Source organism: Schistocerca nitens, chromosome 2, assembly GCF_023898315.1.
Source record: "Schistocerca nitens isolate TAMUIC-IGC-003100 chromosome 2, iqSchNite1.1, whole genome shotgun sequence".
Taxonomy (NCBI): Eukaryota; Metazoa; Arthropoda; class Insecta; order Orthoptera; family Acrididae; genus Schistocerca; species Schistocerca nitens.
Window position 1 is genome coordinate 729,447,249 of NC_064615.1, and position 22,017 is coordinate 729,469,265.

The 22,017-nt window shown below is 35.9% G+C and overlaps 1 protein-coding gene across 4 annotated transcripts in view; it reads left to right on the forward strand.

The window, feature by feature from the left end:
* LOC126236930 (obscurin) overlaps positions 1-22,017 on the forward strand; it is a 681,004-nt gene that overhangs the window by 350,619 nt on the left and 308,368 nt on the right. For 2 of the 4 annotated variants that reach the window (XM_049946608.1, XM_049946609.1), the window contains 3 exons: positions 7,866-8,921; positions 20,847-20,955; positions 21,697-21,869. In XM_049946608.1, coding sequence (XP_049802565.1) covers positions 7,866-8,921; positions 20,847-20,955; positions 21,697-21,869 — 1,338 coding nt within the window. The remainder of the gene's footprint in view (positions 1-7,865; positions 8,922-20,846; positions 20,956-21,696; positions 21,870-22,017) is intronic. The other 2 variants (XM_049946610.1, XM_049946611.1) reach the window with 2 other exon arrangements.

The window sequence follows — 22,017 nt, forward strand, 5'->3', positions numbered from 1 at the left end:
AGTATGTTGAAATTACCTTCACACCATCAAAAATATTGTCAGTTGGCAACACAGTTTTACAAAGTGAAGATGTCAAATGCCTTGAAGAAAGCATGTGCCACAGTTATTGTAGCTATAGCTCATAAAGAATGGAAAACAATGGAAAAGAAGAAATAAGTCCGAGAGCGACTAAAAAAAGAAACAACTTGTCATATGTTTATTTGCTGACAAGAATCATAACCACAAAATGAAAGATGTCATAAACTATTTTCTGAGCAGTCTTACGTCTTATGACAAATTATTAAAGTTGACACAACATAAAATTGAGAAGCAAAATTCACTAATGGGAGAGGCAGCCACAGTTGATGACAGATTAGATGTAACTGAGAAATCTGGCAACAGGCTGGAAGTTTAGCGCTCTAAATTCAGCATACACAGTTAGCAAAAATGTTTTTGATTCTGTGAAGTAATTATATCTACTCAGGTAATTAACTTTTTCAACATTTTATGATAGTGGGGTGAGGCTGACATATATTTTGCAGTCATTGTATATATGTATGATGAGGCTTCCATGCTTCCAAATTAATAAAGAAAGCCATGCCATAGTAAATCCTTCATTGACCACCATAAAGTGATAAATAGAACTGCTACTGCATTGTTAAATTAAAACTGTTTTGTGCTGAAGAACTACTTGAAAAATTCAATCTGGGAGATTTTTTGCTCAAAGAAGAACCGAAAGCATAAACAGTGCACACTAATATTGTGTGGCTGGTTTACAAAGCTCTGCCAGCTTCTAAGTTGTGAATATTGTCAAACCATCAATGCTCAACTTCACACAGTACATATTGACAGTATGAAGAATATTTTTGGGACCAATAGTGCTGCTTGTCGACATTTCTAGCACTGACAGTACATCGACACATGCCCATAGGCAGTGAATATACTGCCAGATTAATAATATTATTGAATGTGTGAGGGTCCTCTTTACTTATGTGTACTGCAGAGCAATTTTGACAGCAGCCACTGTGAGATATGACAGGAACATGAGATGATTTCTTGACAGCTTATTTGAAATGACTAATGATGGAACTGCTAACTTAATCACAATCTCAAGATGTGCCAATTGTCTGAGAAAAAAGGTCTAATAGCAAACTGTAATTTCACGTTGGTGACATGAAACTATTCTCACACTGCCTTCAGGAGCTGATACGGTACAGGTTACAGGTTATAAGCGACACATGCACAGCACATTGAAGTAAAGTATACTGCTTAAAAATAAGGAAGTTTTCTTTGTGTACATACCTCCTCTGACTGCTAGCTGCAGGCAGCTGCAGTGTCCAGAAGAGGGTAAATATCACTCATTTCAGAGTCACTGGAACTTTTTGAATGAATGAACAGCTGGAAGCAGCAATAAGTTCCAAGAAGACCTTCGTTATTCCACGCTTCATCAATTACTCACTTTGTAATTATTACAACAGCCCTCCAGTCCATTTCAGTGACATTTCCAAGGCCCTGATTAGTCAGTTTCTCAGTGTTATTCCCAGTACACTTTTTATGTTTGCGAGCAACATATTACTCCACTTGCTCCCAAGTAACTGCAATTGTGTTAAAGTGGCAGTGATAAGGTCTTACAACTTTATGTCTGTATTTATGAACTACTTAATCAACAACATACGTTGGAAATTGTTGCTTATGGAGTGATTTCTAATAAGTCTGCGTTTTTCAGTGTGTCATCCATATTATCTTTGTGTTGCAACACCTAAATAATGTCTTTCTTTCAAGAGGACAGGGCTAGAGTCTTATTCTCTAAAACTGAATGGCATGGAGCATTGTGAAGAGTGATTACTGTTGAATTTTCTAAACTTGGTAACAATGTATTTTCAAACTAATTAAAAAATTTTTGTGATTTATATTCTAATGGTACTCTGTCGCTTTCTTTCATCTGAAAATCAGTGGACAGTCAGCAGTAAAGCTATGGTAGGTACCAGCATCAGCATCCAAAAAGAATAATTCTGCCACCTTTCCTTCTCCTTTGTCATCACTCTAGTTTTTTGTAACAGGGTAACCTGTATTCTTCCAGATTTCATTGGACCAAACAACCTTCTCGAAATTAAGGTCTTTAATTTCACATGAAAAACTGCATGACCATTGACTGTGTCTTCTGGTTTCATCAACATTTCGTTGCCTGAATTATTTTTGTACTTCAGAACCACTCACAACAGTGATTTGCTTCCTTCAAAAAGTTTGGCTTTGTGCAATGTCATACAAAGCTTATCTAATGTAGACTGATCTCTGTTGCGATACTAATTGTATCTGTGACAAGGAATTGTTTCTTGTGCAAAAGAGGTCAGATTTGTTTCACATTTTTGAATGTTTCTGTTCTTGCCCAGTGTATGAAGACAAGAGGATTCAGTTCGTATTTTGCTTCTCGTATTTTTCTTTACCAATATGAAGTATGGTGGTTCACTAACCTTAGCCACATCTGCGGTTCACGCGACTGCTTTGAAAATCATTGCGAGAGGTTTCCCATTTTCTGCCTCCCTCTCAAAGAATTCCCACACATTGCACACAAGTTCTCACAATTTCCTTGCCAGGCTTTCATTGCTGATATCCACGCATTTCTTATACAGCACTAGCCATACAATGAAAGTGAAATGAGCATTTGATAAGGAAGTTTGCCAGTGGCAAGCAGTTTGGGTGTGATGTTGAGTGCTCTGATTGGAGGAAGGCAGCCCCAATGTGTGAAGTGTCAACTATAAAGTAATTTCAAATTAATGATATGGATATAATAGAGGGAAACATTCCACATGGGAAAAATATATCTAAAAACAAAGATGATGTGACTTAACAAACAAAAGCGCTGGCAGGTCGATAGACACACAAACAAACACAAACATACACCCAAAATTCAAGCTTTCGCAACCAACGGTTGCTTCATCAGGAAAGAGGGAAGGAGAGGGAAAGACAAAAGGATGTGGGTTTTGAGGGAGAGGGTAAGGAGTCATTCCAATCACGGGAGCGGAAAGACTTACCTTGGGGGAAAAAAAGGACAGGTATACACTCGCACACACACCCATATCCAACTGTTGTGTCTGTGTATGTGCGGTTGGATATGGGTGTGTGTGCGAGTGTATACCTGTCCTTTTTTCCCCCTAAGGTAAGTCTTTCCACTCCCAGGATTGGAATGACTCCTTACCCTCTCCCTTAAAACCCACATCCTTTCGTCTTTCAGTCTCCTTCCCTCTTTCCTGATGAAGCAACTGTTGGTTGCGAAAGCTTGAATTTTGTGTGTATGTTTGTGTTTGTTTGTGTGTCTATCAACCTGCCAGCACTTTTGTTTGTTAAGTCACATCATCTTTGTTTTTAGATATAAAGTAATTTCAGTAAGACTATAGTGCTGATCTACTTCTAGATTACTTTATACATGTTTAACTGTACTGTGTTGCAGAGTGAAAGTAAGTTCCACTTACACATGGTGACCTCTGGGGACATAAAGATCAGTGAACTGATAAGGTCATGTGAGAGGAGCTTGTGACAAATTGCTACTGATTCAAATCTGCTCCCTGATCTTAAGTTTGCCAAATTCATAGAAGCACAAACACCATATAGCATATGACATGGAGTCTGCTCAGTTGTTGGTCATGTTACAATAAAAAGGTCCCTTAATGGACACAATCTGCTTGTTGGCGTTTATGGTACCCTGCTTATTAAGATGCACACAAGTGATCAACATGGCACCAGTCATATAAATACTATTGTATATTTGTGAGTGATAGATCAAAAATATGGGGCATGTTCTGTTAAATATCTCAAAACATGGTGGAGCTACACTGTGTTAGTAATTCTCAGCTGTATAAAATGTGTTCTGCTATGAATAACTGTCTCTTTCCGTGAGAAAATGCAAGCAACAAACTGTTTCAGTGACAAAACATCGGAATCATTCCCTGTAAATAGTGGTGTAAAGCAGGGGTGTGTGTTAGCTCCTAGTCTGTTTGGCATTTTTCTTTTCCCTTCTGCTGAGATTTGCTTTTGAAGACTGTGAGGAGGGAGTGTATTTACCTATGAAGCCTGATGCAAATCTCTTCAACATTGCCCGTTTCAAGACCAAGACCAAAACCAATACGGTTGTTATTCATGAGTTGTTATATGCATATAATGCAGCTCTGTTTGCAAACTCAGTTACTATATGAAGTGGAAAATTTGGTCTTACCATCAGCCTCCAAAAGATCATGGTGCAGGGAACCACCAACCTTCTATCCATCAGCATTGATGGCAATCCTCTCCAGGTAGTTGACTTTACCTACTTGGGATCTACAATATGTAGCAACTTTTCCGTGAACACTGAGAATACCAACAGAATTTCAAAAACATCAGCTGTCATGGGTAGATAGAAAAACAGAGTATAAAAAAATTGACTACTCACATTAAAAACTAAATAGCAAGTATATAACGCTTATGTTCTCAGCACCCTTTTGTATAGCTGTGAAATGTGAACAGCTCTTGATAAACACGAATCCCAATTGAACAGCTTCCATCTCCATTGTCTCCAGAGGATCTTTCAGATCTCTTGGAAGGAGTATTCAACAGCAAAGTATTACGGCTCGCAAGCACAACCAGCATTCATGCACTCCTGAGCCACCAATAAGGTGGCTGGGACATGGTCAGATGCATGGATCCTGAGCAAATCCAGAAGAAAAGTGCTATATGGAGAACTTCAGGAGGGTGTGAGGTCAGTAGGAAGACCTCACCTTCGCTTCAGGGATGTCTGCAACAGGGATCTAATAAAGGCCAGCATCGATCCAAGTCAGTGGGAAAATACAGCTGGTGACCGTGTCAAGTGGTGACAAGCTGTGCGCAATGGGGTTGAGCCTGCAGAGAATGAACACATGCAAGAAGACATCAGGAAGAGGGCAAGACAGAAGGAGAGAATGGTCTCTGGTGGAAGTCCTTCACATTTCAAGTGCCCAACCTGCAGTAGAGACTGCCACTCTTGAGTGGGGCTTTTCAGCCATAGCAGATGTCGCAGAGCTTGAACCAACTATGCTACACCATCATCCTTTGACGATGGACGAATGCCATATAAAATGTGTTGATTAACAAGCTTTTTAAAATAATTTTGTTTTAGAAATCTGTTTAACATTTTAGGCAGTTGATTGTACAGTTTTATTCCTTGGTAGGAAGTGCTGTTACGAGCTTTACATTCACTCCTTCATTCATTTTAGATCTAATTCCATGGTCATGGATAAAGCTGTTCATGCTGCACTTCTTGAGGGTATTTTTATGTTCTTGACTGGTAAATCTTCAATATTTTCAGCAGACTTTACTAGGAGCTCAACTACCATTTTGGGTTATAATTCTTACAGCCCATTTTTGTAGCTCAAAAACTGTGACATATTTCGTGCATTCATCCCAGATGAAAAGTTATAGCTAAGAAATAAATGTATGCGTAAATAGTATGAAACTAAAAAGAATTGGCTATTGCAAGCTGAGATGTCTCTAAGGACATAACATGCTGATGTCATTCTGTTCAAAGTATCTTTGTTTGTTCACACTACTTCAGCTGAGAATAAATTTTCATTCCTAGAGATTTTATGTTCATTACACAGCTACGTTAAATGTAAAAGTGTCACTTTCCCTCTTCAAACTGAAATTGATTGCATTTGTTTTCTTTATGTTGAATTTAGCTGTATCACATATAGAGAAATTGTAAACTTTCTTAATTTGCTTGTTATCTTGTTTTTTAGTGACTTCAGTGTTGTTGTAATCAGCATAAAGATTTTTTTGTGACTGACTATGTTGGCAGGTCATCAATGTACGGGGTGTTTATAATTAAAGTTAAACTTCCAAACCATTGTTGAAATAACACCACTGGTCAGAATGATGTCAAATTGCAATGGAATATTATCGGGGAAGGGGGAAAATGTATGACAGAAGAAAAATAAATAGTTACAAAATATAACGATAGATGGTGCTGTAAGCATCATAATTTAATAGTGGTCGACAACAAATGAATTATACAACAATGCCTAAGATGTACGTTTGACATTAAACAAAGTGTAGTACTCACTGTGTTTGGGTGTTAGTTACGTAAGCCCATCAATCACAACAAGGTCATGTCATATCAGATGGGAAAAATTGGTTTTTAATTGTCCTGAAGCCAAAAACCGCATAAAAAGCATCAATCACATCAGTTTTTAATTATCCTGAGGACAAAAATCGCAAAAAAGCATCAATAAAAATCTAATCGGATTACTAGTTTCTGTGTGACTGTCCCAAAACGTGTTCAATATGTTGTCCACCATTCTCTGCAACAAGTTGAAATCGAGAAACAGCAGTTTCCACAACTGTACGAAGTGTTTCTGGGGTCATGTTCAAAATGTGTTGCACATTGTGTGCCTTCAGTGCAGCTATGTTTGCAATTGGAACACTGAACGCAACATCTTTCAGATAGCCCCACAGCCAGAAGTTAGTTGGATTAAGATCAGGTGATCGGGACAGCCAGGCTGTAGGGAAATGGCGGCTGATAGTTCTAGCATTTCCGAAATGTTACTTTAGCAGCTGCTTAACTGGATTTGCAATGTGTGGAGGTGCACCATCTTGCATAAAAATGATCCTATCCATACACCCACGCTGTTGGAGAGCTGGAATGACATGGTAGTGCAAAAGACACTCACAGCGCTTACCAGTCATGGTACAGGTAAGAGGACCAGAAGCACCTGTCTCTTCGAAAAGATATGGCCCTATGATAAATGATGTCATAAACCTGCACCACACAGTGACCTTTTCAGGATGAAGTGGTACTGGTTGATTTGCGTGTGGATTTTCTGTTGCCCGTATTCGATAATTCTATTTGTTGACATATCCTGTTAAATGGAAGTGGCCTTCATCTGTCCACAAAATCTTCCACAGCCAATCATTGTCCACCTTCATGCAAGCAAGAAATTCTAAAGCAAAGACCTCTCTTGCTGGCAGGTCAACAGGAATCAATTCGTGCACATGGGTAGTTTTGAATGGATAGCAAAGAAGGATGTTTCGTAGAATTTTATGCACCATGCTCATGGGTATGTCAAATGTTCAGGCAATTCCCCGTGTATTACACATTTGCACACCACCACTTGTCTCCTCCTGCATTGCTGTGGCCACTGTTTCCACTGATGTCGAATTAATTTGTTTTCTCCCTCTACCATGTTGCACACCAAAAGAACCGGTCTTTTCGAATTTCTGAATCATTTTCTCCAGACCAATGGCAGTCATCAGACCAACACCTTTTTTCAAACCCTTCAGTATCTGGAACTTCTGCACAGCAGTGTGGGCACAGTCATCATCCTTGTACTACAGCTTTATACAAGCAGAGCGTGAGCCTGCTTTGAGACTGTCATGGTGAACATCGCAGACATGAAAGGGGGCAAAGCCATGTATCCAGCATGTTTATACCAACTTCAATGGGTTGTGCAGGACAGTTGTTTTCATTTACATATTCTGACACATACAGCACCATCTATTGATCAATTTTCACATTACTTTTTTTTCTTGTGGCATAAGTTTTCCCCCTTCTCTGATGATATTCCATTGCAATTTGACATCATTCTTACCAGCGGTGGTATTTCTCCAACGTTTTGAAAGATTAATTATAATCACCCTGTATATCATGACCAGTATTAGTCCCAAAATGTCATCATAAGGAACTTCTACACAAATGTGTTTTGGTTCTTATAAGTGTTTAACAGAATGTTTACCCTTAAAATAATAATAATTGCACGAGAAAGACGAAATAGGCAAAGCAATTTTTTTTTAAATCTATGCCTCTCTTAATTTTGTAATAACTTGCTTGAGTTCATCTATTAATTACATGGTATATTTTTAAATGAATCATATTTTTCTTACAGGTCCATTTGCAGTACACTCTATTTCTGAAACAAAATCCACCAGAGTTGTCTGCGAAGAATCAGACGGCCCTGAAAGTGAGAGAGGTGTTTTCCTTAAGAAGCATAGCGTTACACATGAAGAAATACAAGGACCTCAGTCACCATTTGTAAATGATCAACCAAAAAATGCAGACAAGGGGAAACTGTTGGAAGAGAAATCTTCTGAAAGATATGAATTTTCTAAAGAAAAGATCCATCCTACAGAGTTAAAAAGGGGAGGACCAATGTCAGGTGTTACATTTGAGGAAATAGAAGACAGCTCGCCAAACACACCTGATATTCACGATATTAGTCACAGGGGAGGAATAGCAACAGTTGAAGAACCTGAGAGTGAAGAGCAGCACGTAAAACGATTGAAGATAGATGTCAGTAGAGGTGTGTCCATTGTGTCGCTTTCTGAAGATGAGGCTACCAGCAGAGCTAGTTTGTCACCAGGGGCTATCAGTGAAGAAACCTTGGAAGTACACAGAATTGAAATTGGCAGCGTGTTTCAGGGTGATGTAAAGGATATTCCAAACGAAACTAAGAAAGGAAAACTGTGGGAAACAGAAGGTGCAGTTGAAGTTCCTAACTCTCAGCAGGAAACTTTAATTTCTGATGTTGGTTCAGAGAAAGATAAAGGAAAAATGTATGAAAAACAAGATGTAAGTATAATTGAAAGCAAACCAAAAGATGTTACAGGCAATGAAGACACACCAGAAAAAAATGCTCTAAAGAAAGGTCAGCTTTTGGATTCTGATAAAATAGATGGTATATATCCAGTGCAGGCGACAGAGCCGCATCTGATAAATGAGATGCCAAAATCACAGACAGGTAAAGAAATTATCTCAGGCACCAAAGAAGACATTGTAAATGGTGTTCCAGAAAATCAGTTACATAGGACTGTGTCAGAGGAAAAGGCTCAAAAAGCAACGTGTGAGGATGATCCAGAAGTAGAAGCACTCCTGAAACGTATTCAAAAGCAGCGCAGTGTTTTGGAAGAAATATTGGATAAAGAAGGAGAGCGAAAAACTGAAGGTACTGTATTAATGCTCGGATTGCAAATAGATTTGCACTCCTCAGGCAAAGTTGGCAGATAAATTTTAATATCTCATAGATATTTAAGTGTGTGTTTCATATAAAAATATATCTTGGGTTTTGCACATGTTCCCACAAAAACTCTGAATCTTTTAAAAGGCATTTTTCCTTATGAAATTTTTATCACAGGTACAACAATGAAAGACTTGTTGACAATTACACTTTTATGATTCAATACATAACCACATGTGGCTGCAGTGTTTACTTTCATTTGCAAAATTAGACCAAAGGAAAGTGAAAGTAGAGGTCATATAATATACAAGACACATGTAATGCTGCGAACTATCAGTTTAATAAGTGACAGCTGCAAAATACTAATGCAAATTCTTTACAGACGAATGGAAAAACTAGTAGAAGCCGACCTCGGGGAAGATCAGTTTGGATTCCGTAGAAATGTTGGAACACGTGAGGCAATACTGACCCTACGACTTATCTTAGAAGCTAGATTAAGGAAGGGCAAACCTACGTTTCTAGCATTTGTAGACTTAGAGAAAGCTTTTGACAATGTTGACTGGAATACTCTCTTTCAAATTCTAAAGGTGGCAGGGGTAAAATACAGAGAGCGAAAGGCTATTTACAATTTGTACATAAACCAGATGACAGTTATAAGAGTCGAGGGACATGAAAGGGAAGCAGTGGTTGGGAAGGGAGTGAGACAGGGTTGTAGTCTCTCCCCGATGATATTAAATCTGTATATTGAGCAAGCAGTGAAGGAAACAAAAGAAAAATTCGGAGTAGGTATTAAAATCCATGGAGAAGAAATAAAAACTTTGAGGTTCGCCGATGACATTGTAATTCTGTCAGAGACAGCAAAGGACTTGGAAGAGCAGTTGAACAGAATGGATAGTGTCTTGAAAGGAGGATATAAGATGAACATCAACAAAAGCAAAACGAGGATAATGGAATGTAGTCGAATGAAGTCGGGTGATGCTGAGGGAATTAGATTAGGAAATGAGACACTTAAAGTAGTAAAGGAGTTTTGCTATTTGGGGAGCAAAATAACTGATGATGGTTGAAGTAGAGAGGATATAAAATGTAGACTGGCAATGGCAAGGAAAGCGTTTCTGAAGAAGAGAAATTTGTTAACATCGAGTATAGATTTAAGTGTCAGGAAGTCATTTTTGAAAGTATTTGTATGGAGTGTAGCCATGTATGGAAGTGAAACATGGACGATAAATACTTTGGACAAGAAGAGAACAGAAGCTTTTGAAATGTGGTGCTACAGAAGAGTGCTGAAGATTAGATGGGTAGATCACATAACTAATGAGGAAGTATTGAATAGGATTGGGGAGAAGAGAAGTTTGTGGCACAACTTGACTAGAAGAAGGGATCGGTTGGTAGGACATGTTCTGAGGCATCAAGGGATCACCAATTTAGTATTGGAGGGCAGTGTGGAGGGTAAAAATCGTAGAGGGAGACCAATAGATGAATACACTAAGCAGATTCAGAAAGATGTAGGTTGCGGTAGGTACTGGGAGATGAAGAAGCTTGCACGGGATAGAGTAGCATGGAGAGCTGCATCAAACCAGTCTCAGGACTGAAGACCACAACAACAACAACATGTAATGTTGGGTTGGAGTGTATCACTGAAAGTGGGCATTGTTTGTGGTTTCTGTTTTAACTGTCTGACACAGGTTTAGTGGAAGCATCTCTCATTATTATTATTACTGTTGTTGTTGAATCTTGATATTGACAGCTCGGACCACATAACTTCAATACATCATCTTTTTTTTTTTTTTTTCATGCTTCCTGTTTTACCAAAACTCCTTCACCTTATGTCCATCTTGTTTTTTCTTTCTTCTTGATTTCTTATTTTTTCTGCTTTGAAAGCCGTCTAAATTCAGCTATCATTTTTTTATTATTATTATTTTAATAATAGACATTAATTTCAACTTGTATGCCTTATAGTGATATTCAAACTTATGTTATTGGCTTGGAAGTATTTACAAAAGTGACAGCTGATTGCATGTCATCTACCATCTGAACTGGTACCCATCACCATGTTAATAATTAATATATTTAAATATTCATTATTGGCTAGCATCAAAACATCATGATGTATGTTTATACTTGAAAAATAACTGTTTTCATAAATATATGTTGATGATAGGAAGGCAGAGGCCTGTTACATTTTTAGCAAGAAATTGACATGCATATCAAAACTGGCAGAATTTTGGGGAGGTTGATATAGTCTTCAAGACATACTGATTGGATAATTCACTGGACTGCTTATAATTTGGATTGTTTTACTGTCTTGCTACAGACTCATGAGGTTACATTGAGTGTATACGAATGAGTGTCTTTGGCTGATTTTTATTTATTATTAGGTGGAAAATTCATTTGACAGTCTCACCACAGTGAATTGCACTACTTTCTCCATACTTCCCTCTCATGTGGTAATGTATATAAAGTAATATATAGTGTACTATGATATCAAAAGCCTCAAGACAAGTCACTGGCTGTACCTATTGTGATGTCAGGCTTCTTAGCCGAGGTTGTGTAAGCACAGGCACAATGTGTCATCTTCATAGACATATCTTAGTGCAGAAATAATTCATATTATTGGCTTAGTTGCAACAGGGCTTGACTTTTATGAGTTCAGTATTCTGTCACAGAGATTCCATAGCAGATACATGTGCTTCACTCCACTGTTAGTGATGTTTTGTGAAGTCAATAGGAAAGATGTGGACCCCTCACAGATAGAAGTGTCATGGAAACACTAAATCAAATCATCTCTCTGGGTAACCTAAGAAATGTATTGACAGTAAGTGTCATACTCTGTTATATACAGTAGAAATTAATTGTCCAATATCCTTGGCAACTATTGGAAAAATAGAGAGAGAGAGAGAGAATCTATTGCTGTTCACGTACAGAGATCAGTCGCAATGAATCATTAATGGGTGTTAGAGCTTGACATTCTGAATCATCTTGCTGCCCAGAAGTCATTGGTCAGAGATATAAATATGTTTTGTGATTCATAGTGGTGCAAGCAATACCATCATAAGTCAACAGAGAAATTAAAGGCAGTTTTATGGAGAAATGAGTCACAGTAATGATGTGTCACTCAAATGGTCATGTTTGGGCTTGATCCCTAGCAAGTAGTATTTAGCTGAGAGTGTTGTAAAATGAGATGATAGGGATGGCAAAATGAGTGTTGCTGTCAATGAAAACATTTTAAAGAATACCATACTTCCCACTCTGTGCCAACAGAAAGTATTTGAAAGTATTTGTATGGAGAGTTAGCATTAAATGGAAGTGAGATGTGTTTGACAAACAACACAAGGAGCACTGGAATAGAAGTTTTTGTAATGTGGTGTTACTGAAGAATGCTGAAGATTTGATATGTAAATCAGATAAGAAGTGAATAATTACTGCAAAAATTAAGAGAAATAAAAAATGTTGTGGGACAACTTGACTAAAAGCTTGATAGGTTGATAGGCATCAAGGAATAGTTAATGTGGCAATGGAGAGAAGTGCAAGGGATAAAAATTGTGGACAGAAACCAACATTTAAATATGGTAAGCCAGTTCTAATGGATGTAGACTGCAGTTTCCATGCTTATATGGAAAGACTTAAAATAGATAAATCATTGGGGGGAGGTGCATCAAACCTTTCATCAGACTGAAGTCTATAACAACAACAACAGTAATTCATTTCTTTCTCCCATAACCATTAAAAGCAAGAAATGGCAAATTCACTTCATTGTTTATGTTTTTACTTTATATCTGCATTACTTCCTTCTAAGAATTTCTCACACTTTTTGTCAGTTTGTCTGTTAGCTCCCTCTGTAGAGTCTTCAGTTAGTTTCCATGTGGATTCTTAATTTAATGCTGTTGTGTAGTCCTTCACTGTAGCCTTAAAAAAGGAGATCTGTCATAATGAAAAGTTGATACCTATTAAAATAAGTAAGTGTTTTATGTAATAAGATCAGTAGCTTCAAGTTTCTAGAGTAGACTAATTTATATTAGTTTCTCTTGAGTAATGCTGTAATAAGCTCTGCTTCTCTGTCCCATACAATGCATATGCTGTAGTTTTCCAAAGCACAAAAATTCTCATCTGTACTACAATCATAACATAGAATCCTTCCTTAAACTTGCATAGGATGTGTGCTGCTTCATTTATAGTTTCTGTTTAAAATGTTATTTTTCTTGTAAAAACTACAAGAATGAAAAAGTATGGTGATTTGAAAACCACCATTGCAAATGTCCAAAACATTAAAGTCATATCTTCTGATGATCTGCGTCTGTGAAATCATAATTTAAATGTGAATCACAACTATATATGAAAATATATCATACTACTGGGAGCTACAAGAAAATGAATGTTCCGTTCTATGTTTTCAAATTTACAGTCACCATTTTTTGCAGATAAATAAAAAGAAACAAAGATTTTGAATGCTGATGAATTATTAGCACTGTGTTCCAGAAAACTAAAGTGTACTTATCTATTTACATGGTACATATTTCAAGAGAAATTTGTACAGAAGGAAAGTGAGGCAGAATACACAGAATGCAAAAGTAAACAGAAAATCCATCTCAAACGAGGGAACAGCTTCTTCCAGAGAAAGAATTATTTCAGGTTTGATAGTTCATTCCTGAAAACTTCTAAATCAGTTAGTAGAGTCCTTAAAACATTAAGATGATATATGTTAAAGATCCAGATTTATATCTTTGTTCCAGTCATATAAACAAATAATTAGTTGAGCTCTTCAACGAAACTAGAAGCACTTCACTCCCTGATCCTTACTGAAACTGAGCTACAAATTCCTTCTTAATACACTTGTTATCAATAGGATTTGAAACTCTTGTGAAAACGAGAAAAAAATCTCATGTGTTTGATCGACTGATACTAACATGCAGAAGACATCTATTTTTTACATTTATAATTAGATGTTATGTTTTCATGTAATGAAACAGGTCTATTTTTTTAACATTGCACTACTAGGAAATCTGTACTGGTTTTAATTGACTGATTGATTTATAAAAGGTGATTAATTATAAAGTATTTTCTCATATATTTCAAAATGTGTAAGTTGATACAAAAACTACTGATATGTTTAAATACGGCATCCAAGTAGTCGGACTTTGAAGAGGCTGGAATCAGATAATATAAGAGCTGTATGTGATTTTTGGTCTAATTATACTCTTCTAAATTTAGTTTACTCTTATACAAGTATATTTCCTGCTTCAGATACTTTAAAATATTTGAAATAACTGATTAATAGTTGTAAAGTGAGTTACTCGTGAATATAATTCTGTTTTATTTACCAGATGTGCTATCCACTAACATGTTCTCAGAATTATTAGACATGTTAGAAAATTAGTAAAGATCTAATAATGCAAGTGCTATTTTATTATTATTATTTGCTTTTTATGCTGTGCTTTTATTTCATTTATACATTTAACCAGCATTATTTAACACATATATTTGTAAGGGTTTAGCAGTTCTTATTTTTGCTGTGTGAAATAAATATTATCTCTTTTGTTTTAAACAAACAGATTTTAATGTCTATATTTCTCTTTTTAGTTTTCTGCAGTTTCAGTTTTTTGGTGTATGGGGTGATGTTACACTTCATTTCTACTAATAAAGGGAATACTTCAGGAGAACAAGAGCTGTTTTGCAGCAGTTTTTACGTTTTTAAATGTATTAATGCAGTACTTCTATTGCAATAGAGCACTGAAGTAATCAAAAATGGACTTTTTAATGCCATTAATAATAATGCTTCAGGTCTGACCTATCAAAAGATCCGGTAAAATGATATGTTTGCCATTCTTTATGAAACAAATAGGATATTTCACTTAAAATCAGAAGCTAATTTGTTTTCCATGTATAATAAAAGAAAAGTCTATTTTTTGTGTTGGTATTTTTTCTGTAGTTTTTATTTTGAAATGAATAATCAATTTTTAATATATCACTGCCATGAATTTTTTGTGTTTGTAATGTTCCCATCCAAAAATGCAAAAGAATGAAATCGTGTATCATAATGTGTAGTGAATGTTTTTTTGACATCATTTAATTTCCTTGAATGCTTGATACTAACAGACTCATGTATTCGGAGTGCATGTTCTAACAGTTTGCCTTTCATTTTTATTGACTGTTCAGTGATGGAGACAAGCATATTTTCTGGAAGCAGGTATGATACATGGTAAGTTCTGTCAATGTCGTTTAGAAATTTAATTTTAACCAGTTTATGTTAACTTTAGTAGCCTGTAATTTGATAATCTATAGTACAAAAGAGAGCAGAAGTAAATTTTACTTTAAACACCATGGAACATAATTAGACCTTATATCATTGGCCAGTGAATGGGATGCCTCGACAGTGCCATGTCAGCTCCTTACCGTAAATTTTACTTGTTTAATTTCAAAATATGTATAACTTGAAGAGCAATGCTCTAGAAGATAGATTGCGGCTTTCATTAAAATGAAGTGGTGAATGGTAAATCTGTACCTAAAATTTAGAGCTGTTAATATTCTGTGCCTTTCGAAATACTGTTATTTTCAGGGGCAAGAATTTTAACACAAATATGTGCATGTATGACCACATCTTGTGCATTAATTGGAATGAGGGAATGGAAATGTGGAGGTATAAGGCAAATAGAATAGGGATGAGGAATATGGTGGAATGTAGCAAAGAGTATAAATGTGTAGCAAATTAATATAAGGGTAGTTCCCCATGTAGAGAAAGAACAAGGAGAGAAGAGAGACATGAAAGAACAAATAACCTATAAATATGAAAGAACAATAAGAAAAAATAGCCATTTGTTTAAATATGAAAGAAAAGAGACTGTTGTATCAAAGACAAATTCAATAAAGAAAACAGATTAATTAAGAGACAGAATTGTTTCCTAGTACTACTTTCAGGAGGCAAGATACGTAGTACTGCCAATGGATGCATGTAAAAGTAAAAGGGGCACACTGCCTTGTGTCTCAGATATAATCATTCCTTCATCAAGGAAGAGAGAGGGGAAAAAAAGGACGGGCAGTTTGCTCAGAGGGATACTTGTATGTTGTGAGAGTGATGGTAGACGAAGGTGAACATGGAGGCATTTCTCCTCCCCAACAAAGCAACTACATTTTCTGAAAGCTAGATGGTGTGTCACTTTTATATGTGTCTATCAGCAGTACTATTTATTTAGCCTCCTAAAGCTAAGTACTGGCCAAAATCCTATCAGACTCATTAGTACCTTCATATTCTCTAGTGAATTTATGTGTAGTGTCTGCCTTAATGTCCAGTTCCTGGTTGTGTCCAGGTAGTTTTTCCACAAGGTGTGCAGGGTCTATCTTAGAGTGCATTTCTAATTTGCCTCTTATCAATCAAAGAAGTCTGACCATTCAATTCACTCTTATTTCCTTATACCTGATGTATGGTAAAGAAAATCTCACTGTTTAGTCCATAATATAAATTAACAATTACTTTATATGGATGTAGTACATTGCTGAAATTTTGTAAAAATTAGTAATAAGAACTCTGTTGAAAGTAATGTGCAAAAAAACAAAATTAAAATTGTTGAACAAGGTTTTTTACCTGATTTCCTGTTCACAGGCTTAGCTTATTCAAAAAAAAATTAATGCATAGTATTGCAGTACCTATTTCACTAAATAGAGCGGAGCATGTAACCACCATAAGGTACACAGCATCAAGTGTGAAGCTGTGCTGTAACCGCTGGATGCCTCGTGGCGATCAGTGTGGTAATCAGATCTAATATGGGCCCAACAGACAAGTGCAATAATTCCAATAAGAACTTTACAGATGTTTTGCAAGCAGTCTTGTAGACAAAACTGTAGTTTCTCAATACCATACCAATAACTCTCTGCCTGCTATTTGGTTTACCTACAAGTCTGCTGAACAGGAACCAGATCTTTTAAATTTTGTAGCAGGTCTTCAGAGGAAGTGTCATCCTTTAAGCATCTGGCATTTAAAATTTTTCAAAATCTCATGTGAACTCTCTCTCACCAGTCAAAGAAACATGTTATCATTTTACACTGACATTCTTTGTGTACACTCCACACCCCCTGTTAGTCTGACATGATATTTGTCTCAAACACTTGCAGCAGCCAAGTATGGAGCATACAGATTTTTTTACGCAATCTCTTCTGTAGAGACTCTCCAATTTCCCACTATCCTACCAATAAGTTGAAGCTTGCTATTTGCTTTGTGTACAGTTGAGCCTATGTGACTTCCAATTCATGTGTTTACAGATTGTGATTCCCAATGATTTTTGATGAGACTAGAGCTAGTTATGAGTCATTAAGCCTGTTGTCAAAGAGTACCAAATTTTACATTTCATTAAGTGTACTACTTCACATTTCTCTCTGTGGAGACTAAATGCTAGTCTTTGCACCAGGCAGCATTTTTTATATATATGAGTATAATTGGATATTTATGGAAGTTTTATGAGATATTATTTGTTAATATTGATAACTGGATCATCAGCAAAAATTCTGAAAATACAGATAATACTATCTCTCAAGTAAATAGTATACCAGATGAGTGATAGTGGTGCTTATACTCCTTCCCAGGGTGTAGCAATTAAAACTTCTGTCTCAGCCTGTGACTCTCCAGTGAGAATTACATAGCCCTTTTTGACTGCCAAGAAAGTTTTCACTCAATTACAAACTTTTTGCTATACGTTATTATGATAGTGGATCAAAATTGAAGGTCTAGAAAGAACTGATAGAATTTAGTTATCTTTATCCATGGCAATCAGAATACTGGTTTCTAGGTAGTAATTTTGTTCTATATAGACTGTTATGTTTAAAATGTCCAAGGCAGTCATTTTGTTCTAAGTAGGCCATTTATTCTTAAAATTTCCATGGAAGACATGTTGTACCAGGTAAGCTATTAGGTATGTTTAAAATTGGATTATGCTATAGGATTTTTGTTACAAGCAGATATGAGTGTTGTAGGAAGTCTTCTCTGTGAAACAATTCTAATTCCTTTTTTATTTATTTATTTTATCTGCTCAAGGGATCTTCAGTAAATTAAGAGTCTACAGTGGAGCTAAATCTATTATAGTTCCTATATAGAAGTAGATAGAATTTCATTGGACTAAGGTCCCATGTTTAGTTTTAATGATTTCAGCTACTTCTGAACTCCAATGTTCCCATGTTGGAGTTTTAGTGATTTCAGCTACTTCTGAACTCCAATATTCTATTCTGTTATGTTCTGCTCCATTTTATATAATACATATCACAGCCCAGATGTACTTTTGGAAGGATGTATTTTGATCACCAACACCTCTACTTCATTTTTATTTTTGATATTGTTTGTGTGCCAAGGGGAGTTGGGACATAGGCTCTCTCTCATCTGTAATCATTATGCTAGTTATGTACTTCACATGTGTGTGATAGATCATTCCAGCAAACTTAAGCAACTCTCTATATTGCCTAAATGAAATGATTTTATCTGATGTGAGAAATGGGTAACACTATCCATTTTACTGAACCTTTTGTGCCTGAACATCATCAACGAGGTCATGTATGCTTATTTCCAATAAGTTGTGATGTTCCTAAAACTTATTTGGCAAGCATTAGGGCTTCTTATAAATGTAAGCAAGAAGAGTTGAAAAGTGATACACATATCTTTCTGGCCTCTGTGCTAGATCACAACTATGATGACACGGACAGTGGCTGAAAATTAAGATATCTGAAATCTATGTTGCCACTAAAAAATTATCTCAAACAAATGTGCTGATGTAGCACATGTGGCACACATTATATGTCAGCCTAGTCATGACTGACACATAACTGATCATCTTCAGCTCTGGGACTATTTTTTTTAACATAATGACTCATTAGGTCATTGTCAGAGCATTCAGGGAGCCATGTGTCATAATGATGAGAACTCTCTTATTCATTATATATTCTAAATATAGTTGATGTAAACTGTAAAAAATGTTTTCTGTATGTATATGTGTATTGTAATAGAGATGGGAGCCTCTCATAGAATGCCACAAATAATATTTATAATTACCAATTGAACAACATTGACATGAAGATGAAAGTGCTAAAAACAATTACCACAAATATTACCAAAATAAAAATTTAATGGAATTGTATTGTTTCATATAGTAATCAGTAACATATGATCTGGGATTATAAATCTGAAATCAGGTACATGCCAATTCAACAAAGTGCAATTAATTCTTTTGTGAGAAACTGGCTGCAAGGTAATGATTGTGGGAAGTGCCTAGAATCAAGTGGTCGTGACTTTCATTTAATATTAACAATATAAGCATAAGAAAATCTGAATCATACAATGAAAAGTGATAATGTAAGTTTCTGTAAAATGATTGGTATCAAAAGAAACAGGAAATTTCAACCAGTTTTATGTTGTATTTGAAGTTAATTATATTGCATTATCACCAGCTATTAATATCTGAAAATTTAGGGTACAGAAACAAACAAGGTTCAGTTAGAAACAATCAGTTCAATATTGCCTGAATGCCTGTTACTAACATTCAATTATTGATGAGCAGTGAATTCAAGATAATTGTATCTCCCATGTAATATGTTTCTGTCATTGATAAGTTTCCAAACTGTCTGGTTAATTTTCAGAATTGAGACAACATATTAAAAGAAATTTGCAAAATGAGAAGCAATTGTGTGTGTGATGAAAATCTACTGCAATCTGAAGGACTGTTAATTTTTAGATCTTGGGGCACAGAGGTTGAAAGGTGATCTATCTTAGGACAGTTACCTAGATAGAAAGGGGTATCTGGTGAAAACTGTAGGAAGTACCCCTATAGTGTCTGTAATGGGTGTTATTTAGAGAATCTAATGACCATACTATGCATTGAAATTAAGCAGGAGAGACTTTTTAACTGGCTGGAATATAAATATTGTTTTACAGTTCTGAATGGCTGTTAAGTAAAAGGTTCAGGGTTCGTCCATTTCTCCCTCTCTCTTCTCATGCCTGCTGTAACATATTATTTGTGTTATATTTTTCAGATTACAGGCATGCAGGATACAAAAGGGCAAACAGACCATACTTGTAGGTTCTACACAAAAATCACCACCAGAGTTACCAGTATGTGATATTGTTGATCATTAGTTCAACATGGAGACTTCCTTGCTGTATGGCTAATATATATTTTTATCTAGTACTCATTGAATTATTGTTTCCAAATGGACAGTATTATAAATAATGGTGGCTGATCTGGAAATTATCAGGAACTCCTTACACATTATCTAGAAACCTTTGAGAAGTATTGCTTTGTGTTTTAAACAGTGAGGTGAAACATCAGCTCATATTAAAGCCACTCTTTTGCCCTTGAACAGCAAATCAATCCTTGTGTGAGACATTCAGCACATAACACAAATCTGAGACAATAAATACTATTCACAGTCATCTGGTTCCACATTTGTATGTCTTCTTCCTTTATAAGGTGAAAACTACAAAAGGAGAAAATTGCAAATACTTAGGAATACATATTTTGTTAGAGTTACATGAACACATGTTTGAAAATAATAAAGACAAGCACTGTTGAAAAATGCTAAGTGTTAACCTTGAGCAATATGTTAATGTATGGTATACAAAATCTCATCAGGTTTCATTATATATTTTTGTGGAAAACAGTCAGAAACATTTTTTATTTCTAAGCTAATTTCTGTATTAAATGTCTTTGATTTATGAAACGTAGACATCTGACCCTCAATATGCATTATGAAATACAGAATGAAAAAATAGTGATAAAGTGTCCCAAAGCTATGCACTTCCTTTTACAAAGTTACATAATACATAATTTGAATATAAGTCACATCCAGTTATGTATTGTCACTAATTTTTGACTAATTTTGATTGTTAGTTACCATATTTTACAATTTTTAAGTAATTCATATAGCAATTGTTACTATTCCTTATAGCTCCACCAGAGATAAATTCGTCAAATTTGGAAGACAGAGAAATATATGAGTCACTTGGAACTGTGTTTGAAGTAAAGGCAAGTGGAATTCCGAAACCAGATGTGAAATGGTGAGTTGCTCAGTTTCTTTGCAAATTATTGATAGTGTCTTATTTACAAATAATGTATTAACTCATAATTAAAACAAACACACACACACACACACACACACACACACACACACACACACACACACCAACACCAACAGTGACATGTCGATACTATGTTTGCAATACACATGCACAAATATTTTGTTTCGTTATATTAAATTTTTCTTCTGTTTCTCTCACCTCCCAACCCTGCTCCCCCCCCCCCCCCCTCTCCCTCTCTCTCTCTCTCTGTGTGTGTGTGTGTGTGTATCTGTGTGTGTGTCAGGGGTTCAGGACTTACTACACTTCTCTCAATGTTTTGACATGTATGAAGGAAAGTCTGGGATGGAATAGCAGCTTGTCACATAGGGGATGTGTTGAGCGGTTGACAGCCACATTTAAAGTACATCTGTTTTCAAGTTCTAGAGTTAGATGCTAATATTCTGCAACAACTAATCATTTAATAAATATAATTGTTGTTTGTGATGGATGATTTAAGGTCCTATTATAAGCTGACACATTTACAAAATTTATTTCTACCCTTCGTTTTCTTTCAATATATTTTCTCTATATATTAACTGATGAGTTGTAGCACTATGTTACAGTAATAGCACTTCCCTCTTCTATATGGCTGGCACAGGCTGTACAATTTCTGTGTAATTTACAAAAGAATTCATATTTAGAGTATTTTTATTCAAAAACAATTGTCTGATTTTATCACAGGTACAAAGACGGAGAAGAATTAAAGTCATCAAACAGAATAACCATTTCTGAAGATGGAGACACATACAAATTAGAGTTAAAGGATGCACAGACAAGTGATGCAGGTGTTTATAAAGTGAAGGTTACAAACAGGCTCGGAGAGAAAACACAAGAAGCGAAGCTCAGCTTGAAACGTGAGTTACAGATCCAGATCAGTGTCCACTTGTAAAACAAGTGTTCCATTATGTTCTAGAACCTTAGTTGAGCCTGAATCTCTGCTGGTAAAGTGTGTGCCTGGAAATCAAAAGGTTGTGTTGTTGAATTCCAGGAAGAACACACAAT